At 40.6% G+C, this 23,716-nt stretch overlaps 1 protein-coding gene across 7 annotated transcripts in view; it reads left to right on the top strand.

The window, feature by feature from the left end:
• Positions 1-23,716, top strand: part of MCPH1 (microcephalin 1) — a 232,876-nt gene that overhangs the window by 72,642 nt on the left and 136,518 nt on the right. For all 7 annotated transcript variants that reach the window (XM_041751940.1, XM_041751941.1, XM_041751938.1 and 4 more), the window contains exons 10-11: positions 6,639-6,676; positions 8,978-9,140. In XM_041751940.1, the coding sequence (XP_041607874.1) occupies positions 6,639-6,676; positions 8,978-9,140 (201 nt within the window). The remainder of the gene's footprint in view (positions 1-6,638; positions 6,677-8,977; positions 9,141-23,716) is intronic.

Raw genomic sequence — 23,716 nt, 5'->3', positions numbered from 1 at the left:
CAGGCCAAGTGCCCTGTCAAATATGGAGACACTGACAAGTGGGCTGCTGAAAGATCTCGTTCTGGGTCTCCTAGCAGCTGATCGTATTTCTTGTATTTTGTATATTCTTTTTGCATGGTTGATTCTTCTACTTTGTATATTTTCCAGTAGTGTTAGCCTTCCAAGATGATGAACAGTACATTGACTTTCACATGTAGAGATTTTATTCAACTCCAGGGAACATGCTGAATGCTAGCTGCACTGGGGCTGTAGCACGTAACTGTAGGACCTTGATTTGAGTTGTTCTTGCGTTCGTGGTCGTGTGCCTTGCCAATTAAAGGACATGTACCAGAATTGCATTTTTAAAAGTGTACTGTAGGCATTTTTTAAGCAAAGAAAAGGTGAAAGAACCATACAGTGAGGTACTTATCTTAGAGGGCTGCGATCCGGACTTTCTTACTAATAAAAAACGAGTGTTAGTTAGCTCATGTTACTAAGGAAGGAAAACTGCTGTGTCCAGTTGCAAGGAGAGCCCAGTGAGTGTATATACTGATAGACTGTTACAAAGGCCGAATGCCTTTGCTTCCTGGGTGCAAAACGGGCCTGTTCCATTGGACTCCCACCAGGCTGATTTAGCAGGTCAGTAGGCAAAAGTGATACACAGTAAGAGCCTTCGACAGTCTACAGGGCTGTATACAGCTCAAAGACAGTGAGGAAGATTCACAGAATCCAACAACTCTAAAGAATGTGTCCTCAGTTTGTAGTTGCCCACTAGTGTCACTGGGTAACTTTTGTTCTGTCTCAAAATCTTTTTCACAATGTTTCTGTACAAGTGTTTTTTTCTCTTGTGATCAGATTATCTCAAAAAAGGATATTCTTGATTATAAGCTCAGGCTGATCTCAACCAGATATTGCCTGAGTACAAAAGGGCAGCAAGAGTGTTTGTTGGCCTTCTGCGGGATGCTCCATAAAATCCAGTGCCGTGCTATATTGAACAAATAAAATCAATGTCGGTCTGAACATTTTCTGGAGTGATTTCGGGTTGGCCTTTGTTTCCCTCTGTTATTTGCTTATTTTCCAAGGTTAAATACCAAGCCTGACAACTCTCCACCCATTTTATCCACAGCACCCATTAACTTAGGTGGATTTCTCTTCTGGAGGTCCTCAAAATATCTTAAATGTCTTGCCCATGCCAGAAGTGATCTTCCATTATCTCTGTGAGGCTGGGGTTCTAAGCCAGGTACCAGGATGATTTTCTTGCAGGGGACTTTGTAGGCATTGGCTCCCAAGTAAAGCTAGTCTTTATCACCTCCAAATGAGCTAGCCAGACCTAAGTGAGCATCCTTCTCAAATGTGACATTCTAGGCAAGGCCTTCTCTCATCATCAGATTTTCCAGGTATATCCTGGTAAGTTGGGGAACATATTCTGAAACTGTACAGAAATCTGTATTCCCATGAAAGGCAAAGAGACTTAGTGAAAAGATTCCAAATTTTGAGGCAGTCTTTGAAAATCAGGTTTCATCTTAAAATGTTGTATTTCAGTTTATAGAAGCACTGTCTACTATAGTCACCTGAATTATAGATAGCTTAAATAAGAAGAGAAGACGTTCATAAAATAGGACCTTAGAGCGATATCAACAATATTCCAAGTCCACAAGCACACTCAACTTCCCTCATCCTATTTGCATTCTGAGACACGTGTAGAGTGAGGGTGCAGGTCCCAGCAAGAATAGAGGCAGAAAAAGGAGCACAAAGCAGTTTTTTTTTTTTTTTAAATGGAGTCCTTCAGTTTCTCTGTCTCAAGAGGATCAACCTGATTTTTATGGAGGAAACAAATCTTGAGATGTGGTATAATGTTCCTGAGACACAATAAATATACTAAGAACATGTCAGAATATCAAGAGATTTGGCGAGCTTGCATTAGGTCCTGGACATCTATATTTTTATTAAAAAAAAAATCATTGGTAAGTCTGACATGCATCCCCAGTTGAAAGCCACTGGCCTACAATACGCTAGATTAAAATGACAGAAGCAAGACCATCACCAAATTAACAATTTAGTAACTGAGATTATGACACTGTACTACTTTGTCTAGTAGCAGCACAGTAGGACTAAAATACCCTAAATGGAAGAAAACAACACAGCTGTTAGGGAAGCATCTGGCCAGTGTTTTCCCTGAGGATAAAAACGTATGGACGATTAGGTCAATAACCAATATCATGGATATTCCTTGAAGCCTATGATCCTGAAATATTCATATTGATAACATTGTACCTGTTAAATACTCACCTAGACAGGCGGAGTGGTCCTTCTGATTTCACATGGAACTTTGCAGTCATGACACAATCCTACAGTTGTCCTACAAGTGAAAATCCATGTTTTTGTCATTTCTAAGAATTCTTTGAGAAATCTCAAGGCTAGTTTTAGGTGTCAGTGATATCCTCCAAGTTTTATTTTTATATATTTAGGATCCAGTTTAGAGAAGGCAAAAATAAAAAATGTTACCAGATGAGATTCACACAAATCCTTAAGAGAGGATCACGTGTGCCTGAGAAACAATACTGGGTAAGTTATTTAATCACAGTCTTAAGAAAACATTTAAAAGCAAGCATAGACTGTAACCTAAGTGAACAAACTTTATTTTCTTAATCATAAGCATCAAGTAGTCAACATAAAGGAGAGAGAATTATCCTTTTAAAACATGGTCTTGGCTTTCCAAGCAGATTATACAGAAAATTAGTACCGATCTTTTTCTTTATAGGCAGTCATCAGTAACCATAAAAACAGACCATTGACATCAGGCATAACTGACTAAAATTTTAACGTACTTTGAGCTTTCCTTCACACTCAACTATTATAAACCGAAGCCAGTTAAGTCAAATCTCCCAGTTTTGTTGTTCAATATGCATTTTCTTATCCTGTAGCAAACTGACACTAAATCTCAGAGCTGCGTTCCTGTAGTCACAACAACTTAATAGGAACAGTGAGATATTTCCGTTAACAGGCAGTGTGTTCTTCTTGCTATCTTTAAGTACACCGATAAATATTTTAAAGTTTTTCAGTTTTAATTTCTCTGATGTTAAATACTGATGGTCATTTCCACATCAATGAAAGGTTCTTTGGGTTTCTCAATGAGTCCCAATAGCAAAAAGGAGTCCAGAAACCATAAAACCTGAAAACCACTGCTTAAAGAAATATAAAATAATGCATTTTTTTAAAAAAAAAACAGACGCACAATTGTATTCCTCTGTCAGCATTATTTTTAGTGTAACCTTAACCACTAATATTAATTATATTTTTTTAGCCAAACTTAGTAAGTTCTATTTCACAGAAAACTGAGGCGAACAATGGAGTAATGTCCATTTTCCCCAAGCATGTTAGCAGGCCAGCAAGGCTTATATCATATTGTCCTACCTCCATGTCTCTTTTATATCCTTTTAAATTTGGAAAAATGGACATGCTTATCAACATGACCCAAAGATCTCTGTATTGCATATAAAAATAAGCAAAAATATATAAAAAAATAGAACTCTGCCTAGTAATCAGTGTTTCAGTATTCTCTCTTACAAAATTACTGAGTTATCCAAAATTTTTTAAAAATTTATTTAGAGAGAGAGAGAGAGAGAGCGAGTGAGCATGGTGGAGGAGCAGAGGAAGAGAGAAAGTCCCAAGCATACTTGGTGCTGAGCACAGAGCCACACGCAGGGCTTGATCCAAAACCCTGAGATCATGACCTGAGCCGAAACTGAGAGTTGGTCGCTCAACCGAATGTGCCACTCAGGCATCCCGTATCCAACAATTTTTAAATTAATATCTGCCCAAGGCTTATGTTTCCTAATATTAAAAGATAAACTGAAGCATATTAAAATATTTTAGAGTTTATTTGGGCAAAACTTGATTTGAATAAGGTACTAACAAACAGAAGTGGTTAGGAGTGTACCAAAGCCATGAGCTAGGGGAAAGACTCATAGAGCAGAGGTGGAATCTAAGCAAGGAAATTATTTAATTGGCTGTAGCTTAAGCAGTTGCCTTATATGGAAAGCTTAGTTGGCTATTTGTGATTGGTTGTTCTTAGGTTTTTATTTCTTAACCTTAAGTAGTTTACAGGCTCTGGTTTTGGTCTGCTTATGTAGGCTACTTAGCTTTAAAGCTAAAGCTTTAAAGCCACCTTAGTCTAATGGCCTCCTTGTTTAATTAATCTAACATTAGAGATCCTGGAAATTATCTTCACATTGATGTATTATGAAACACAATCAGTATTGATATAAAAATTTTGTTAGAATAATGATTTGTCACAAATTTACATTTTTAAAAATAATCTTTAAACATTGTACAAGAGTAATCTTACTTTATTTGACCAGTAAACCCATCTAAGTCTAGGAAAAATAAACTTCAGTAGAATAAAATGTATGTTTATATTATACTTAACATGGAGAATTCAGATAAGACATAACTGTTTTCATTAAGCCAAAATTATTACACTAGTGGTAATTTCTAAACACATTAACTATGTGAATTTGAATTTTTAAAACATTTCTGAGTTAGTTATAATTTCAGCCACTGGTCAAGATTAAAGACATTAATACTAAAACCAGCCCAGATTTCAAGGAGCTATCCTCCTTCCTTGGGGACATAAATGTCTTAATTTATTAAGACATTTATTTGTCTTTATTTGTCCAAAATGGGCAAATAAGCAGGAAATAAAAAAGAAAGGCTAATAAATCCAGTCCTCTACAGTCTCTTACCAAAAAAGAATAAATCTCTATAATCCATTAATTAATTTATATAGAACACCAAGTAGTCAGAACATAAAACCACATTCCTAAGCATTCTCATAATGGAGAATAATTCATCCATTAATGAAACAAAACAAAACAAGTGGAGAGGAAAATTAAAATTAGTGAAAAAGAGCCAGCAAAGTTCTATTGCCACTTGGCATTCAGCGCCGGGAGCCAATAATAGACCGTCCTGGGCTCAAGCTGCCTGTGGAGTGTCCTCTGTCTGACAGAAGCAGCTAATCTTTAGCAGATGAATCTGTTGGGCATCTTGGTGGAAACCTTCCTAACTGGTGAAAGATAATTTTATAAAGATACACGTGACTTTCCCACTAATAGAAAATAAATACATGTTAACAATTTTATTTAACTCATTAGCCAGTGATGAGACTGGGAAGTTGTTTTGTCCTCTTCAAAGGAGAATCTACAGAGGAGACCTGTTAATGGACCCTGAGCAGTGCTGACATGGCTTTGTCACCAGTAGGAGAGGGAGGTCAATCAAATGTCCACTGGTCAGACTTTGAGTTTCCAGAGACAAGAATAATTTGCATTCCTATCAGTTTTCTACAGCTACTAGAGTTGTAAAATAAGCTCAAAGACAATGAAAGGTATAAACCCCATAGAAGCTGATGACCTTTATGAACAACGCACATGGGTATTCATTGAAGACACCCAGTAATCTTCTGTTCCACTTTAAATAGTTTACACTTTTCTCCTCCAGCCTTTGTTTTACAAGGAACTCTTTTAAATATTTACTCTGTCATGTATCTATTTCTCCATCCACCAACCATCTTATTTTGTTATTCATTTTTAAATAAGTGGCAGATACCAATCCACATTATCGTGTAAAGGAGCTTCCTTGGTTAATCAAGGGAATTATATTGGATGTATTTTCTAATGCGTCATTTATAAGGACAGATAAGTAAATACACTTACTCTTAATAACAGCATTACTCCTTTTGTTTCACCACGGTATTTCAGGCCAGGACCATTTGTCACAGTAGCCTGAACGTGTGCTCACCATCATGGCACTTGTTAGCATGGGCTTCGAGGGAGAGCTTTTATGTAAATAAAAAAAAAGTATTAAAAAACTTATTAAAAAGAACTTTACAGTTCCAATTAGTAGCAGATGCTAAACCATATGTAAGCAGTCCTGAGCTGATGTGGGCTTCTGTGTGCAAGAGGTTAAAGCATTTGATTGACCCAGGCTGCAGGAGCAGGAGCATTATTGTGTATGTGTGACTGAGGCAAGGCTAGAAACCTTAAGAAATGGCTCTTCAGCTTGCAAAAAATGCCTTCTTACCCTCTTCTTCCTCACAAGTCCCTAAGCACGATGGCACATTTAGAGGTCTTGTAGCTAAACTAGGAGAATAAACTTCTGGAGGGAAGCATTTTTTAAAATTTTTTCCCCTACTCCTCTGCCTCATGTTCTGGATTATTTTGGGATTGGTTTGGGTATAGTATCTCAGTTTCTATCTCTTGGGCTGTTTTTTTTTTTTTAATTTTTATTTATTTTTTATTTTACGATAGTCACAGAGAGAGAGAGAGAGAGGCAGAGACACAGGCAGAGGGAGAAGCAGGCTCCATGCACCGGGAGCCCGATGTGGGATTCGATCCCGGGTCTCCAGGATCGCGCCCTGGGCCAAAGGCAGGCGCCAAACCGCTGCGCCACCCAGGGATCCCGTGGGCTGGTTTTTTTGTTTGTTTGTTTGTGTTTTTTTTTTTTTCCAGGAACATAAAGTTTTTTTTCTTTGATATATGCTTAAATGTTTATTTTTTAAGTGATGTAACTTTTCAAAAAATGTATTAAAGTTAATTTCTGTGGGAAAAAATGTTTTTTATATTTCTGACTGTTTTTTCTTCCATCTCTTTTGAAATCTCTAGCCAACGAGAACATTAGTCATGACAGGCATGCCATCTGAGTAAGTATTCATTGTTTTGATAACTTTCTACTCAATGTAAAATTTTAGATTTTTCTTTCATATACTGTGGTGCTGTCCTTTTAGGGCAGCTGGTAGCTTTGCACTGTTTTGCTGTTAATCATTGATACTAGAGTTAGAAGAACCCTGGAAATAAAAAAAAAAAAAAATGTGGTTAGAAGACTATGAACAGTTTATCACTGAAGACTTTTTGAGTTGATTAAATAGCATTAAGAGGTATTATAGTATTTTGCTGTTCGGCTTCTTGCTTCATATATACTGTCTTTGCGTATCCACCACTTGTACCCTGTGGAAGTTCAATAAATGGAACACCACTGGCTGAGTCCCTCAAAGTTCTTAAAGAAACACCTTGCTGGGAAGCTTTCTACAACTATATTATACCACTATCTACACATTTTGTGAAAGAGTTAATAGCTTGCTGGCACGCTCTTATCATCCTCCTTAAACATTTAACACAATATATAGCACATCCAACAAAAATACAGCACTATATTCTTTGTAACAGATTTTTGAATTCCTATTTAAAGGGGAAAACCATGTGTTGGTTTTTTTTTTTATATATCAATCATATGTTTTAAGGTTTTAAAGGCATTCATCAAAACACTGGGACATTTCAGTGAAAAATAGCCTGAGAAAAAGTGCATGCTTATGATACTTTCTGTTGATACTTTCTGTTGTTTCCTTTTCCTACCCATGGCGTATGATATCAAAAGGACCAATAGTTCAAACACCATACATTAGCTAGTGAAAAAGGAGCACACTCACAATTTTTGTTAATCTCTTATGAAATACAAGAAACATCCTAAATAGTCTAATATGAAAGTGAAAATTGAGTATGGTGGGTGTAATGCTTTTTAAAGTCCATATTTTTTGCCCTTAGTATAAAACACATTAGTAAATAGTTATCTTCTCAAAGTTTTGAAAATCAAACTTTTCATTTAGGCCGTATTCTTTTTTTGTTTCTTCCCCCACATATACTTCTTGTCCGAAGTTAAGGACAAGACCTAGAGGTTGTAATGCTACGTTGATTAGCCATGTCTCAAAGAGACACTTGTTGTTGATTAACACTTCCAACAAATAGCTGGAAGCTGCCAGATTTGGAATAAGGAAAATCATCTATCTGCAGAGATGAAGGGCCTGGGGAGCATATGGTTTAGAGCTTTTCACTTCCTTATGCTTTTGTTTTCTTTGCATTTCCCCCAAATTTAATATTTTCCATCACCTCGATAAGCACAGATTCTCTGGTTGAAGTGGTGATAGGGCCTGGGTCTTGACCCATTCGTCTCTTTTGGCCCTAGTGGTCTCTAAGAATTTAAACTGTGATATTGTTCCGCCCTTTCATTTCACATGTAAAGAAATAGGTCTTGAGCTTGACATACCCAAGACGGCTGGAGAGAGAACTGAGAAGTACTGTGAGGTAGACGCAGTGTGATTAGAAGTGGTCCATGCATGTGTGAGAACAGCCAGCTTCTTTCTCATCATAATCACTTTTGGAGAGGAGAGAAATTTATCTCTTAACCCACCGTGTATGTCATAGCGTGGCTCAGAGAGCGCTTCACATCATCTGTATTTCATTGGGCATTTCCAAAACTTGCTGGGAGGGAGAGGGAAATGCGATGTGTAGGAACCAAAGGCTTTAGTAAGGAGATTGTAAAGGGAAGATGAGAAGAATGGTGAGCGATTTGGGGAGGAAATTAGGTGGGAAGAATATTTCTTCACAGGTACTTGAGACACTAATGACAGACCATAAGATAAACAATGATGGGCTTTGTGAAAATAAGGAGCCTCTGCCAAATTTGCCCTAAGATTTGACCTGATAATGTAATGGAAAAGGCCCTTACTCCCCCTTACTAGAAAAAAAAACCTGTGAGTTCAATTAAATGTTATATTTCAAATAAAATAAGCAAGGGATAAGCTTGGTCCTGACCGTCCATAGGTTGGTTCAGATCTGCGAAGTAACCATGGTGGGAATGGCAGGGGCCCATTTCTGATGCTGGCTGTGTTCTGGCCCCGGGGACATGTGGGAAGCCACTTCCAGCCTGGGGAAGCTTTACCAGCAATTAAAATAGACAGTTGGATTTGAGAACTGAAGTTTTTTTATTTCCCCAAATTTTAAGTCATTGATCATAAAGAAATTAAAACATGAGCTCCATACCTGAGATCAACATAGAATTTTAGCTTTCTAGTTTTTTTAAAAAACTATTATTCAATATAATCACCTTGATGTTCATATGTAGGAAACATAGTTATTGTGTTGAATCCCCCCTCCCCCCCATTTAACAGAGAGCAGAACGTCGTTGTCCAGGTTGTGAATAAATTGAAGGGCTTTTCCTTTGCCCGGGAGGTGTGTGAAACTACCACTCACGTGCTGTCTGGGAAGCCTCTGCGAACTCTGAATGTGCTGCTGGGAATCGCCCGTGGCTGCTGGATTCTCTCTTATGAATGGGTAAGCTGTTATGTAAGCAGATGTTGGAAGTGCGTATATTCAAACAAGAAGGTGTTTTGGTAGATGTGGTCATCCTGAGGCAGTGACACTAGATCACTAGATTCGCATTCATGTTAATTTGCACACTTTCCCATGAGTAGTGGATCCCGTTCCTGTTCTGTCCTTGACCTCTTCTCCTTTTGGCCCATCACCTTCAGCCACGCTGATCCCTTGGGAACCCAAGTGTGGTGAGGATCGAAAACAGAAGAGTGGCCTCCTGGATACAGAACTCAGCACTGGCAGGAGTAAGATTAGAACAGGCTTGGAATGAAAACACAAAATGCGTGTTCTCACAGTCAAATGAACTTTCTTCTGTGTTTGACCAAGAAATAATGTGACCTATGTTAGCGATGGTTTCAAAAGCCAAAAGAATTCAGTGATTGTTTTTACAGATGGATTTACTTAGGATGAAACATGTTCATTTAATCCCATTTGGATATGTTTTATCTTATGCATATCTATCTGTAACATTACTTACCCTTATTTCTGTGCATTAAAGGTAGTTTTTTTAAAAAAAAAATCACTGTTTTCATTATTCATAGAAATTGAGATTGTTTGTTACTTTTTCTATTTTTACTCTGATACACAACCTGTGGTCCCTCCAAAGCATTGCTGCTTGTGAGTACTGTCATTTGTTACTTGTGTTACTGTATTGAATCTGCTACATCTCCACCCTCCAGCTTCCTCCCCCAAGAATGTATTATATTAATATTGTGTTAATTTAAACCAGTAGAATTATAATATACAAACAAACTACAGATGTATTTTTAAGAATGGCTGTGGCCTTTTTCCTCTGTTATGACTTAACCCTGCAGCTCTCTGGCATAAGACATTTGTGCCATTAGTCCTTTAAGTCACGAAGCAGAAAAGTTTGAAATTCCCTGCAAAGAGTACTATTTGCACTGGTGGCATTGGGCACCACCTTATCTAATTATTTATTTGTGCCAATCCATGTTTCTTTGTAAGAAATACCGTTTATAACTCCAGCTTCCATGAATCCATACGCTGTCTTCCTTCTCTTCAATTCACAATGTTTCTGTTTCTGTATCAGTCCATTCTTCCTTCCCCCATGTCTCATAGGAAAAAAAATATTCTTTGTCATTTATGAAGATATACATCTGTGCTTGATTGTGTGTCCCATCTATTCTTCTGGGACTTTGAGCAGAGAGGTCAGAAATGGGAATCAGTATTTACTGTTGCCGTGTGTGAAGACCAGCTCCCTTGGTGCCTCCATGTTTCTGCTCAGTGTACTGCCAATATTCTCCCACTAATCATCATAGGAACAGAGCCAGATGCAGATTTAGCATATGCTAACTATATGTGGGATTAACCACCACACATGAGAAAGGCAGGATGTGGACATGTTATTTGGTGAACTTCCAGTGCTCATGTGGAGTCCGGGCCATCTGGTCACATGCATGAATGAATGAAGTACAAATGCAATAAGGTAAGAAAATGAAATGAAAGACATTTAGGTTAAAGAGGAAGAAATGGAACTAGTTCTCTTCATAGACACCATAATTCTCCATGTAGGCAGTCACAGGAATTCTACAAAAAAGCTCTTAGAACAAATTGCCAAGATACAAGGGTCGACATTGAAATACTCAAGTGCAAATCTGACGTAAAAATGTGTGCAGGATCTGTATGCTGAAAACTATATAACACTGGTTAAAAAAAAACTAAAGAACTAATAAATGTCTCTCACATACTATGTTCATGGATTGGAAGACTCAGTATAATTAAAATGTCACTCCTCCATAAAACAATCTATAGATTCAATACATTCCCAATTAAAATCTTAGGAGAATTCTTTGAAGATATAGACAAGCTGATTCTAAACTGCACACACACACACACACACACACACACACAAAGAGGGAGAGGGAGAGGGAGATAGGAACTAGCATAACTAAAACAATTTTGAAAGAGAAGAACAAAGTTGAAGGACTAGCATTATCTGATTTTTAAGGTATCCTGTAAAGATTTTGTAATTAAGGCAATTCAGTGTCTGGGAAAAGATAGACATAATGAAACAGAATGGAGAGTCTATAAATAGGCCCACAAATAAAGCCCACTAGCTTTTTTTTTTTTTTTTTACTTTTTTTTTTAAATTTTTTATTTATTTTTGATAGTCACAGAGAGAGAGAGAGAGAGGCAGAGACACAGGCAGAGGGAGAAGCAGGCTCCATGCACCGGGAGCCCGACGTGGGATTCGATCCTGGGTCTCCAGGATCGCGCCCTGGGCCAAAGGCAGGCGCCAAACCGCTGCGCCACCCAGGGATCCCAAAGCCCACTAGCTTTTGACAAGAACCAAAGGCAGTTCAGTGGAGGAAAGTAAGTCTTTTCAGTAAAAGGTGATGGACATCAACCAAAACTGGACCTGTGTCTCACACCATATACAAAGATTACCTCCAAATGGATCAAGCTAATATACAGAATGATACAACTCTTAGAAGTATACATAGTGTATGACACAGGTTTAGGTGGAGAGTTCTTTTGTTTTTTAATTTTATTTATTTATTAGAGAAGAGGGAGAGAGAGGGAGGAAGCATGATCAGGGTGAGTGGCAGAGGGAGAGGGAGAAGCAGACTCCCTGCTGAGCAGGGAGCCTGATACAAGGCTTGATCCCAGGATGCTAAGATGCTGGGATCTCAGATGCTTAACCTACTGAGCCACCCAAGTGCCCCCAGAGTTCTTAGATACAACAGGAAAAGCATGATGTGTGAAAGGAAAAGTGATAAGTGATACTCCATCAAGTGTAAAAACTTATACTCTGTGAAGAATATCCTAAGGAAGCCAGTAGAAGACATTTGCACATCTCATCTAACAAAGACTTAAATCTGAAGTATATAAAGAACTCTCAAAACTCAAAAATAAGAGACAATCAAACAACAAATAGCCAAAAGCATCTTTTTGAACAGTCTACTGAAGCTATGCAGATGGAAAGATGTTCAGCGTCATTAGAGAAATACGATTTACAACCACAGTGAGATACCACCATGTATTTAACAGAATGGCTAGATTACAAAGCATGTCGACAGTCCTCCAGCAAAGGATGCAGAGCATTGTATACTGCTGGTGAGGGTGGAAAGTAGCACAGCCATTCTGAAAAACAGTTGGGAAATTTGATGTGATGTAACTGTATACTCACCATGTCACTTGGCAAACCTGCTCCTAGGTATCTTCCCTTGAGAAATGAAAGCTCTCGCTTGCACAAAAACATGTCCATGAATGTCATGAATATTTGTAACAGCTTTCTTTATAATCACCAAAACCTGGCACGAATGTCCCTCAGTGGGTAAAGGGATAAAGCAACCATCCTTCCCTACTGTGGAATATGGCTCAGTAATAAAGGACAACTCTGTAGGGGCAGCTGGGTGGCTCAGATGGTTAGGTGTCCGATTCTTGGTTTCTGCTCAGGTCATGATCTCAGGATTGTAAGATCGAGTCCCACCTCAGGCTCTGCATTCAGCGTGGAGCCTGCTTGGAGTTCTTTCTCTCTTCCTCCTCCTTCTCTTTTGCCCCTCCTCCTTTCTCTCTCTCTCTCTCTCTCTCTCTCGCTCTCTCTCAAATAAATAAAGTTTTTTTTTTTTTCCTTAAAGACAATCATGTTACTAGTCACAACTTGGATGAATCTCTTGCATTGTGGACTGCTTGCTGGTGAACCAGCTGACCTCAGGTTAGCATGGTCCTCTTCTCCATTTGCAGGGCTGCCCAGACTCTACTCCCACCAGATGCACCCCCTTCTCCTGTGCACCCCCTTCTTCTGCAGGACCCCAGGCCTCCAGGGGTTGGACTGCTGGGATTCCCAGACAGCTCCTATAAAGTCAGCCCTCTGTGTCCAGTCTTCAAGGCACTGACAACTGCCATGAGAGTGGAATCCCAAAGGCAGGAACAGTATGTTTGAGGAACAATAAGAAGGCTTGGTTGGGGTTCACCAAGAGAAAAAATAGAAGATGGGACAAGAGAGCCAGTGGGTAAAGGGAACCTGGACCACAGTAGGGTGTTTGGATACTATTTCTGTGTCATGAGGAGCTATCAGAAAATTTCTAGGCAGGGAACAAGGTGCTCTGACCTGTGTTTTTCAAAGGATGGTGGCCGCTGCATAGGGAGCTCACCATGGGGAAGAAGGACTAGCATCAGGGAACCCGCTGGCAGACTGTCCTCTTAGTTTCCCAGTGAGAGAAAAACCACAGCTTGGACTGGGTGGCAAGACACAGTCTGATTTGGATAATACTGTGAGGCCGGAGTACAATAGCTTTCCCATGGGTAGGCTGCAGGTTGTGAGGGGAAGGAGGTGAAGACAGTGCTAGTGCCCGTGACCCGAGCAGCTGTGTAACAGTGGTTACAAGAACAGTTCAAAGATCCTTCATGATTGAAGAGGAATACATTAGGGTGGGCTGCCCTTTCAGCCTGTGGACCAAGATAGGCCTCGTGAACCTGGAGAGACACCAGTGCCAGGGCCAGACACTGCCGAGACGGCACATCCCGTCCCAGCACCAGGAGCACCTGGACGGTGAGTCCAGCACAAGGGCCCTTGATCCCCCTGGCTCTCAGTAGCTGGGTACCCGGTGATGGTCGCACCAGGAGCCTGCATGTGACCCACAGATCCTTGCCAGATGCTCAGCCAACTCGGCCAGAAGCAGCTCTCTTAAACAAGCACAAGGTGACATCACCTTGAATAATTTCTTCTCCTGCGGGGTCCATGGGACTGTATTCATTTTCTCTGGCTGCTGTAACAAATCACCACAAATTTACTGGCTTAAAAATAGCACAGATTTTTTTCTCTTATGATTTTGGAGGTCAAAAGTCCAAAATAGGTTTCACTGGGCTCAAGCCCTGGTGTGTTGTCAGGGCCACATTCCTTCTGGAATCTCAAGGGGAGAGTCTGTTTCCTGACTTTTCCAGCTTTAAAGGCCACCTGCATTCCTTGGCCTGTGGCCCCTGGCAGCAATCACGTCCTTCTGACTTCTGCTTCTCTTGTCACACCTCCTCTGATTTCTTGCCTCTTTCACTTATAAGGACCTTTGGGGTCTCATGAGGCTGACCTGGATAATCCACAATAGCTCCCCATCTCCCTGACTTCACTGCCCCTGCAGTGTCCCCTTCACCATGGAAACATGGGACATGCTCACATTTTCTGGGGCTCAGATGTGGACAGCTTTGAGAGGGTTCATCATTCTGCAGTCCCACAAGTACAAATGTATTAATTCCATAAGCCCCATATCAAATGCTTCATGGCACCTCTGGTTGGTGACTTTTAAGTGGTGTGAATTCTGTAAGGATACGCTTTAAGAAAGCTGAGAGCGGCGCAGAGCATGGATGGCCATGTGGAGAGGAGGTGATGTATCTACAAGCCAGGGAACACCAGGGATTTTCAGCAGCCAAGGGCATCTCGGACCAGAGTCTCCCTGAGGGTGTCTGGAAGGAAGCGGCTCTGCCAATACACCAATTGAGGACTTCTTGTTGTCTTCAGAACTGGCTTTGTTGATTATAAACAAGAGGAAAGACAGTTGTCAACTAGAGAACATTAAGAAGAAAATAAAGAATGCTTACAGAAAAAGAGTAAAATAGATTGCCTTGGGTCTCTATGTTGGAGCTGTTCATGCTCCTTCCTACTGACTGGGTGATGCTGGTGGGGAGCCAGGCCAGCCTGGGCAGGGAGGACAGCTCTGTGGACCTCAGAGACAGAGCAAAGACAGGAGTGAGACAGCTCTAAGAGTGTTGAGCGCCTTCCTCAAGGTTTTAACACTAGCAAGACGGCGCATGAAAGCACTCAGTTAATTTTTTTAAGTAACGCATTGCACTATACCAGTATAGTGATTTTAAATAGTGGTGAAGCAGCCGCCTGAAAATCTAATTATTTTTCCCATACTAAACCACTGATTAAGCGAGTTTCTTCTGTAAGATGTGATTTCCGACAAGTTCATATATTTTTATCTTGGCTTCTCCTAGGAAGACCGAAGTAAAAAAAAATATTCAGAGAGAGTAGGGATGAAAAGAACATCATGATTTAAATACCTACCCTGAAAATACACACCCATACACATATGTTTGGAGGTCCCTGTGTATTTCCGTCACATTATCATTATCACTTACAATGTCCAAATTGGCCGTGCATTTGCACTAAGGTCATCTTGAAATAGAAGACCCACAGAACTATAACACAAGATCCAGTCTTCTGATGTTTTAACAGTTTAGTGGGATGATAACCACGAAGCAACAGGAAAAATAATTGAGTACGGGAGAGTTCAGTGCCAAGCTCTATGGCTGGGCCCAGATCCGGGGATTTCACAGACTGCAAGTTAACCTCCATCCCCAGGTAAAATGGGAATAGGCTCAGTCGAACTGTCTGGGTGCTGAGAATACTCCTCCTTACTGAGCCACAGTCCCCTGTGTGTGTCAGTACGTCCCTCACCGGGTCGCATGAAAGCTGAGTTCAGCATGCACGGTCTGTTCTGTCCTTGCGAGTGCTAAAAAGGCCCTTGAAGGCCACTGAGTGCAGCTGTCACTTAGGAGAAGAGAGGGTGTGGGGTGTGGTGGGGGGACCCCTAGCGAGGATGAGAGAGCTGGTGGACAATAGGAAGTATCCCCGCATTCGTTCTTTGAGGGCCCTAAGAAGAGTACCCCTTGGGTGTCTGCAGGAATTTCAGTATATTGGGGTGCGGCTCAGAGAGGGAAGCGTCTGCCTTCAGCTCAGGTCATGATCTCAGGGTCCTGGGATCAAGTCCTGCGCATTAGGCTCCCTGGCCAGAGGGGAGTCTGCTTCTCCCTCTCCCTCTGCCTGCCCCTCCCCCTGCTTGTGTTCTCCCCTCCTTCTGTCAAGTGAACAAATAAAATCTTAAAAAAAAGGAACCCCCATTTCTGTAAAAGCCGCCGTAGTACAGATTTTCATATATTTCAACCTTCTCCAAAACCCTCAGGGTCTTCCTGTTGCTGCAAGTGATCACTCTCAGATTTTTAAGACCAATAGTTTTGGCATTAGTATCTTTCTACGAAAACAGCTACAGACATGGCTTTACCAGTGATGCCTAAACACTTCATTACTTGTGAGAAGTTACCGGTTCCTGGGAAATGTAAAGGACCAGATCTACTGCAGCCTACAGTAAAATGCGTGTTTGTGTCTTGGTGATGTACTTGCGATGCCTGCCAAATGTTTCCTCTCACTGGTGTTGCGTGTTAATTGATTTTAATAGGTGACTGCTAACTTGCACTCTTAAGGGAAAAAAAAACAAACTTAGAAATGAACCAAATCTCTTTTCTGTTTATGTCACTTAAATCAGACAAAGATAATTGCTCCTTGTATGGCCTCCCTTCTTTAATTTTAGGAAAAAAAAATGCAATTGCACAAACAGGATAAACTTTTTTTTTTTTAAGTTATCTCCACATCCAACGTGGGGCTTGAACTCATGCACGATACACTCTTTTGAGTGAGAATAGCTGCCATTGCCCTTTATAAGCCAAGCCACATAATGTCTAAAGCTCAGCACACAATTTACTGTTCATCTGCAACTTGTGTGTGACTTTAGATATGATTTCCACAGGATGTAGTTTCTTTTAGGGCCAAGACTTGAAGCGTCCATATGATATACTTCAGGAATCACGTTGTCTTTGTGTAAAGGAATGACTGTCCCTCTCTCTCTGTGGTCCCCTCCTTTTTCCTTGTCCCCAATGCAATTTGGGGGATTCTTAAAATATTCCTTTTGGCTAGCTATATAAGCTTGCCTCCAAGAAAAACATTACTGAGAATGTTTTTATTTCAGGGTTTGTGTGGTATTCTCTGGAAATTGCTTGTAAAGGAGCCTTCTAGCAGTTCTTCAAAATTAGATGGTTGTATGTGGCCCAGTTAGTCATATCAAAAAAAATTATGGCGATTTTATAACAAAATTCAGTTTGAATTTATATTTAAAAAAAATTTTTTTTTTTTTTTGGACAACCCTGTTGACAATGCATATGTGTTTACGCCAGTGCCTACTCTCGTTGTTAACCCCACTGTTCTCACCAGAGAGAATAACTTGTGTTTTTGCTTCTTCATGACTAAATTGTCTGGCAGATACAGAGAAACAGAAAACCGTGTCACGAGTTGCCCTGTTTCCTATTCGTGGGAGACAGGAAGTAACACAGAAAAATAAAGAAATCGATTTGACCGAAGGATCCCCATAGACCAGAGCTTCTTTGCTGCATTGTATTTAAGCATAGTGCTCTTTGAATTCCTTAGAGCGTCTGTCTTCTAACTTTCACCTATCTGGTGTTTCCTCCATTCTCCCCTGACTTATCTACAGTGCTGCTTTACCTTTCCTCTGCTTTGTGTTCAGCGAAAGGTAGTGGAATGCCAGTGACCTGGGCTTCTTCCTTCTGGCTCCTGTTACATGATAAAGCCCCATCTCCACCTCAAAGACACCACAGAGCAGTGAGGAGTAATTCAGCCTCTATTCAGGTCAAAACATGTGGATTCTGAACAGCTTAGGAATAAGGCCTGATACAGAGTTCCTGTCAGTTCTACAGCCAAATTTCAAGACAGTTTAACTGTTGACAAAAGAACAAAAAACACTTCATAATCAAGTGTTTCATAAAATCAGAGAATGATGTCATGATGAGTTAATTTTCTTGAAATGATGTGATCCAATTTTGACTTTCTCACACTGGATTCAGTACATGGTGAGTCTGATTTAATTGGTGTGAACATAGAATCAGGTGTCAGAATTAGAATGAGGCCTGTGGTTCCTGCAGTGTGGACCTCTCGTCTGCTAGTGAAGAAGGCTGAGTTACTCTCCTAGAATTATAACCAGGGGCAGAACTGGACCTGAAGTCTAGGGTTGTCTCTGGTGTTGTAGTCCATCATGCTATCCTCCCAAGACTGTGTAAAAAAGAATCCTCTTGAAAACCATTCTCTCTCTCTCTCTCTCTCTCTCTCTCTTTAAACTTAACATCTGAGCACATTCTAAGAATAATGTTTAGGCAAAATGTGCTTAGTGTACCACATTTGTCACTAGGGCTTTTGAGCTGTTGTCTGAAGTTCTCTCTAAGCAAATATTTGTTGGCTGCAGCCATGCGCTAGACACTTATCGTACCAAGCTGACTGACGTCTCCTGTTTGATTCTTTGAATCGACATAGATTTTATTCTTTTTACTGTGACACAGATAATTATACCTTGATAAAAAGTACTTACACTTTAAAATATGTTTTCATACACACTGTCTCATCAGGTCCTTACAGAACATATTTGCAATAGAGAAGGACCCTGTTTGTGTTGAGTGATGGAGATATAGAAAAAAATAACTTGTCCGACTTGAATTTGTATCTTTGAAACAGTCTTGATAAAGGCATTGTCCTAAAGCAGTAGCTGTAAATAGTCATCTCAAAGATGACTACACCTAATTTGTAAACTTTCGTTATTAAAATAATGGGTTCTGCTTGTGGAGACACATATGGCTTGTCGTACGTCGCTCTTTTCAGTGAGGTAGTTACTGAAGAATGCCCACACTTTTCCTCTGCAGAACCTTGGGCAAGCTGCAGTAGAACTGGCTCTGGGCACCCCAGGACACAGGACATAGGTGGTCCTGTACTGATCCTCCATCCTCCCCGCCATCCCTTTGGTTCATCCTGGCAATTCCTCAGTGGATCCACTGTGCTTTCCTAGTTCTGTAGGAAATCATGGTTGAGGACAGATAGGAAAAGAGTGATTGCCCTGGAAAATGAAGGGCTTTAGTGCTGCCCTTCCTGAGAACATTTGAGAAGATTTGTCAACGGGACCGTGATTGTCATCAAGGACGACTCGTAGAGGAGTTTAAGGGAGAGCTGTCTTGGAGCATGAGAAGTCTGTGAAGTCACTCTGAACACAACCACTGAGATTCCATCGTCATTTTTGGAATTCATATATTTAATAATTTGTTCTTTAATTTTGTGAAGGGGCCAGACAGACTCTAGTTAATACATTTGACACAGCAAAGCAAGTGCACGGGGCTTGAAGCTGAGACTTTGCATGGAAGAGAAAGCCCTGAGGCGCTTTGAGGAGGCGTAAAAGGATAGGTATTTGGAGAGACTGCCAGGGACCAGAGCACCTGGAGGTCACCGTCAGGAGTTCGGGAAGCTGCTGGAGTGTGTGAACTAGAGAGTGACAGGCTTTTCTCTCTCTGGCTTCTGCGTAAAGAATGGATTGCAGGAAGGTGAGAGTAAGCAGACTGACCAGAGGAAGACAGTTATGATCATCTGCGTCAGAGATTACAAGGAGAGAGAAAGAAGAGAGAGACACAGAGAGAGAGAGACAGAGACAGAAACAGAGACAGAGACACACGCCAGCACACTATGATACAGAGAAAGAAAAACCACGCAGAGAGGAGCGGGAGAGAGGTGGGGGGAAACGGATGCTCTTGAGCACGACTAGCATAGTGGCAGATAGGTGGAGAGAAGAGATCAGAGTGCTGTACTTTATTAGGAAGATCTCACAGGACTTGGTAACACGCGGCACGCGTCAATGGAGAAATCAAGATGTCTCCTACCCAAATTTTTTACCTGAGCAACTGAGGGTAGATAGTAGTAGCATTTACTGGGGCAAGGAATCCTCAGGGGAGAAAAATGTTTGCAGGTTTGGGGTACAAGAAAAAATTCTGATCTATACATATTGGGTGTGGGATTCCTATTAGACATTCATGTAGAGCTAACCCATATCTCATTAAGTTGTGTGTGTGTGTGTATGTGTGTATGTGTGTGCGTGCGCACATATGTGTGTCCAGAGCAAAGGTTAGGACTATAAATATTCCTTTGGGAACCATTTGTGCATAGATGGAACTTAGAGCCATGGTATCTAGGAGACGAGTGTACAGTGAGGTGGGAAGCAAAGTCGAACACTGAGCCCCGGGCCAACATTTAGAAGTCGGGAAAAAGGAGGAGGAGGATCAAGCAAGGGAGACCAGGGCAGTTAAGGCAGTGATGAGGGGGAGCACCAGGACAGTGGGATGCTGAGTTAGAGGGGACCGTCCCACAGAGGAGGCTATGTTTGACCACATGGAATGCCACTGGAAAACCAACACAGCGAAGGCAGAGAAACAGCCATTGGATCTAACGAAGATGGTTGCTCTCAGGAGTCTTGGGAGCAACAAGCGTGATGAGGAGGAAGTTGCACAATAATGGAGGAAGTAGAAACCACATGACTATTTCTAAACTTCCTGCTGTGACGTGAATCATAGACAACAGTTAAGGCAGCTGGATGGGCAACATAACACGGTTCGAGCTTTGTAATAAGGCCACTTGAAGGAGCATGTTCCTGGAGCCCAGCAGTGTGATTTTACCCCAGTGAGTTGGGCGTGTGCCTGTGGAGCAGCAGAACGTATCAGCTTAGCAGGAAAGAAGAAACCAGATGAAGGTAATGTGTATTTTTTTTTAAGATTTTATTTACTTATTCATGAGAGGCACACAGAGAGAGGCAGAGACACAGGCAGAGGGAGACGCAGGCTCCATGCAGGGAGCCCGATGTGAGACTCGATCCCGGGTCTCCAGGAACAGGCCCTGGGCCGAAGGCGGCGCTAAACCACTGGGCCACCGGGGCTGCCCGAAAGTAATGTGTATTAAAGCAAAAGGTGCCATATTTGTCAAACAGTTTAAAAGCATGAGGCTGAAAATCAGCAAGTTAAGAGACTCGGTTTTGTTTGGTATTTGTGGCCCCTTTGTAATTTGGGCCTTCAGGAACTGCAGTGTTTTTTTGTTTAATGGTACATCAGATTCCACTTCCTAATTGTTTTTTTTTTTTTTTAAACCTGAGATCATCTCCTTGTCGCCTTATGACTGAAGACCCCAAGACATCCACTTAGTATGGAGTTGTGTCCCAAATTCAAAGCTTGTTTCTAGAAAATATTCCAGCTGTACCTACAGATGCATCTTTCTTTTTCTTTCTTTTTTTTTTTTTTTTTAAAGATTTATTTACTTGAGAGAGAGAGAGTGCACAAGCAGGGGGAGAGGCACAGGGAGAGGAAGAAGCAGACTCCCTGCAGGGCAGGGAGCCCAATGCAGCACTGGATCCCTGGACTCCAGGGACGCTCAACTGAATGAGCCACCCAGCTGTTCCTGGTTCATCTTATTATGTCACTTCTGCAACTTCCCATTGCAGAACTTCCCATTCTGCAACAACACAGTTGTCACTTGTGTTTCTGACGCCCAACGAAACCGTTCTCACGTGCAATAACAACACAGAAATATCTTTGCTTGAGATTCTCGTCAAAAGCACACAACCATGATTTGATTTGCTGGCACTTCTTGAAGTTTCATGGTCTTCAGCGATTGGTCACTTACATGTCATTTTGTATCTGCCAGGAATGTTGAGGATGTTGTTTGCCCTCCATCCTTTCAGGTGTCTAAGCTCTATCCCCAAATTAAAATAAGTTGCCAAAGAACAGCACACGTGAACTCTGTGTCTGCCTAAGTACCTCTGTGAATTAGACTTCCGTGATAGTCTTGAAAAGAAGAGAGCTGATGGTTTTGAAGAGAGCTGATGTAAGAAATGCTGGATTTTAGACAACTGTCAGACAGTCTTCAAAACTATCATCGACAGCATTGTACATTTTGCTACCTGACATTTTTTATGATCCACACAATGCATTTCTCCTAAAATTCATTGCCCTGGAATGTTCTCTACATAAAACACTTTGGGCTTTTCTTTGCCGGAGAATGAGAAATATGTGACTAAAAGTGGTTTTGTCAACTGAAATAGCATCTTGCCATAGGTACATGATGGATCTACTTTTTGAGTCAGTCTTTTTTACCACCACGGGAGAATGTCCTTTAGTGCACAGAAAAACACATCTCCACTGAATTTTGTTTTATGTAATTCTTTTTTTTTTTTTAAGATTTTATTAAGTAATCTCTATACACAACATGGGACTTAAACTCACAACCTTGGGATCCAGAGAGTTGCACATTCTACCGACAGAGCCAGCCAAGCGCCTCCCCCCTTTATATAATTCTTTTTGACTTTGATTTTATTAGATAATAACAAAACCAGAAAGAATGGTATACAAATTCTTAACATCATTCACAATTTTTAAGTTGAGGTGTAATTGACATATAACATTCTGTTAGTTTCAGTCATACAACATAATGATTTGATTGTATATGTGAAGTGATTACCCCAGTAAGCCTACCTCACATCCATCACCATACATAGTCATAAAAATTTTTTTTCTTGTGATGAGAGCTTTTAAGATCTACTCATTTAGCAACTTTCAAATAGCCACCATGCTGTACGTGACATCTCCCTGAATTGTTTTGTAGCTGGAAGTTTGTACCGTTCGACCTTTCAGGTATTTCTGATTTGCCACGTATGACTTTAGTGTGGTAGAACATTTGTTTCAATTGTTAAATTGTAAACAGTATATTTTGGTGGTGAAAGCCCCCTAGAGATAGCCATACCCTCCTTGGCACAAGGGACTAGGTCAAAGCACAAGAAGTTTCAAACATAAAAGCAGAATGTCTTCAACAGACACTTGGCTATTTAGCAATTACAAGCACTTTGAGGGCAGAGACCATTCCTGTCTTTTCTCACCTGGCCCAGGACCTGGGATAGAACTGAAACATAGTACTTACTCGTAGAATGAATAAGTGGGTAGGTAGATGACTAAACATACTTATTTCTTTAAAGAACCTCAGAATTTGTTTTTGCCTCTGATGAGCTAAAAGTGTCGTATAAAAACAATGTGCCTCATATATTATGAAGGTATCCACATAGTTCATGATTTTTGTGTTAAAACTCATTGAAAATAAGATGGCCTGATGCTCATCTAAGGAAAAAGAAAAATCCTAATGCCTCAAATTCACAGAAAGAGTAAGAATCAGTGATTGCTCACAGTAGCCATAATATTTGGCTTATTGTCTATGGTGGTAATAATAATTTCCACTGTGTTTTCATACAGTGAAGTGATATGTCTGATGTTTGTTTTAGTTACATTGGAATGTGTTATATTTATTTCTTTGTTTTCATTTTGATAAGAAAAATAGGAGCTTGTATTATTTATAAAGATGTTTGGACTCCACATGTCAGTGTGCTGGTGAAATGCTGGGTCACCCTGGTCTTTGCTTAGCTATATGTAAAAAGTGGCTAATAGTGGGCCGTTAAGCTCTAAGATCCACGAATAATCCATTTTCATTTTTTTCTGGGTGGACAAGATGAGGTAAGACACAAGCAGCACAAATGTCACGTAAATGCCCGTATACATGTAACTCAAATTATTAGTAAGACTATTCGAGCATATATCAATGCACGGCATCCTTTTCCTCTTACTATCTGGTATTTCGTCTCTGTCAGTTGATATCTCTTAAAAAGGAAAAAGACTTCTTAACTACTTATTTTTAGTACTTTATTGCTTATCTTATCTCTCTTGGTTAAATAGGTTGTATTAAGGTTTTGGTTTCTTGCCACTTTTTTTTTTTTTTTTTTTTTTAGACAGCCAGAACAGTGCTTTTTAAACACTTAATCACACTTGAGTCCCCTGGGGATCTTATTAAATGCAGATTGAGGTCCAGTAGGTCTCCATCCTAAGCTCCTTCA

This window comes from Vulpes lagopus, chromosome 4 (assembly GCF_018345385.1).
Source record: "Vulpes lagopus strain Blue_001 chromosome 4, ASM1834538v1, whole genome shotgun sequence".
Classification (NCBI taxonomy): Eukaryota; Metazoa; Chordata; class Mammalia; order Carnivora; family Canidae; genus Vulpes; species Vulpes lagopus.
This window is presented reverse-complemented; position numbering and strand designations above follow the sequence as displayed.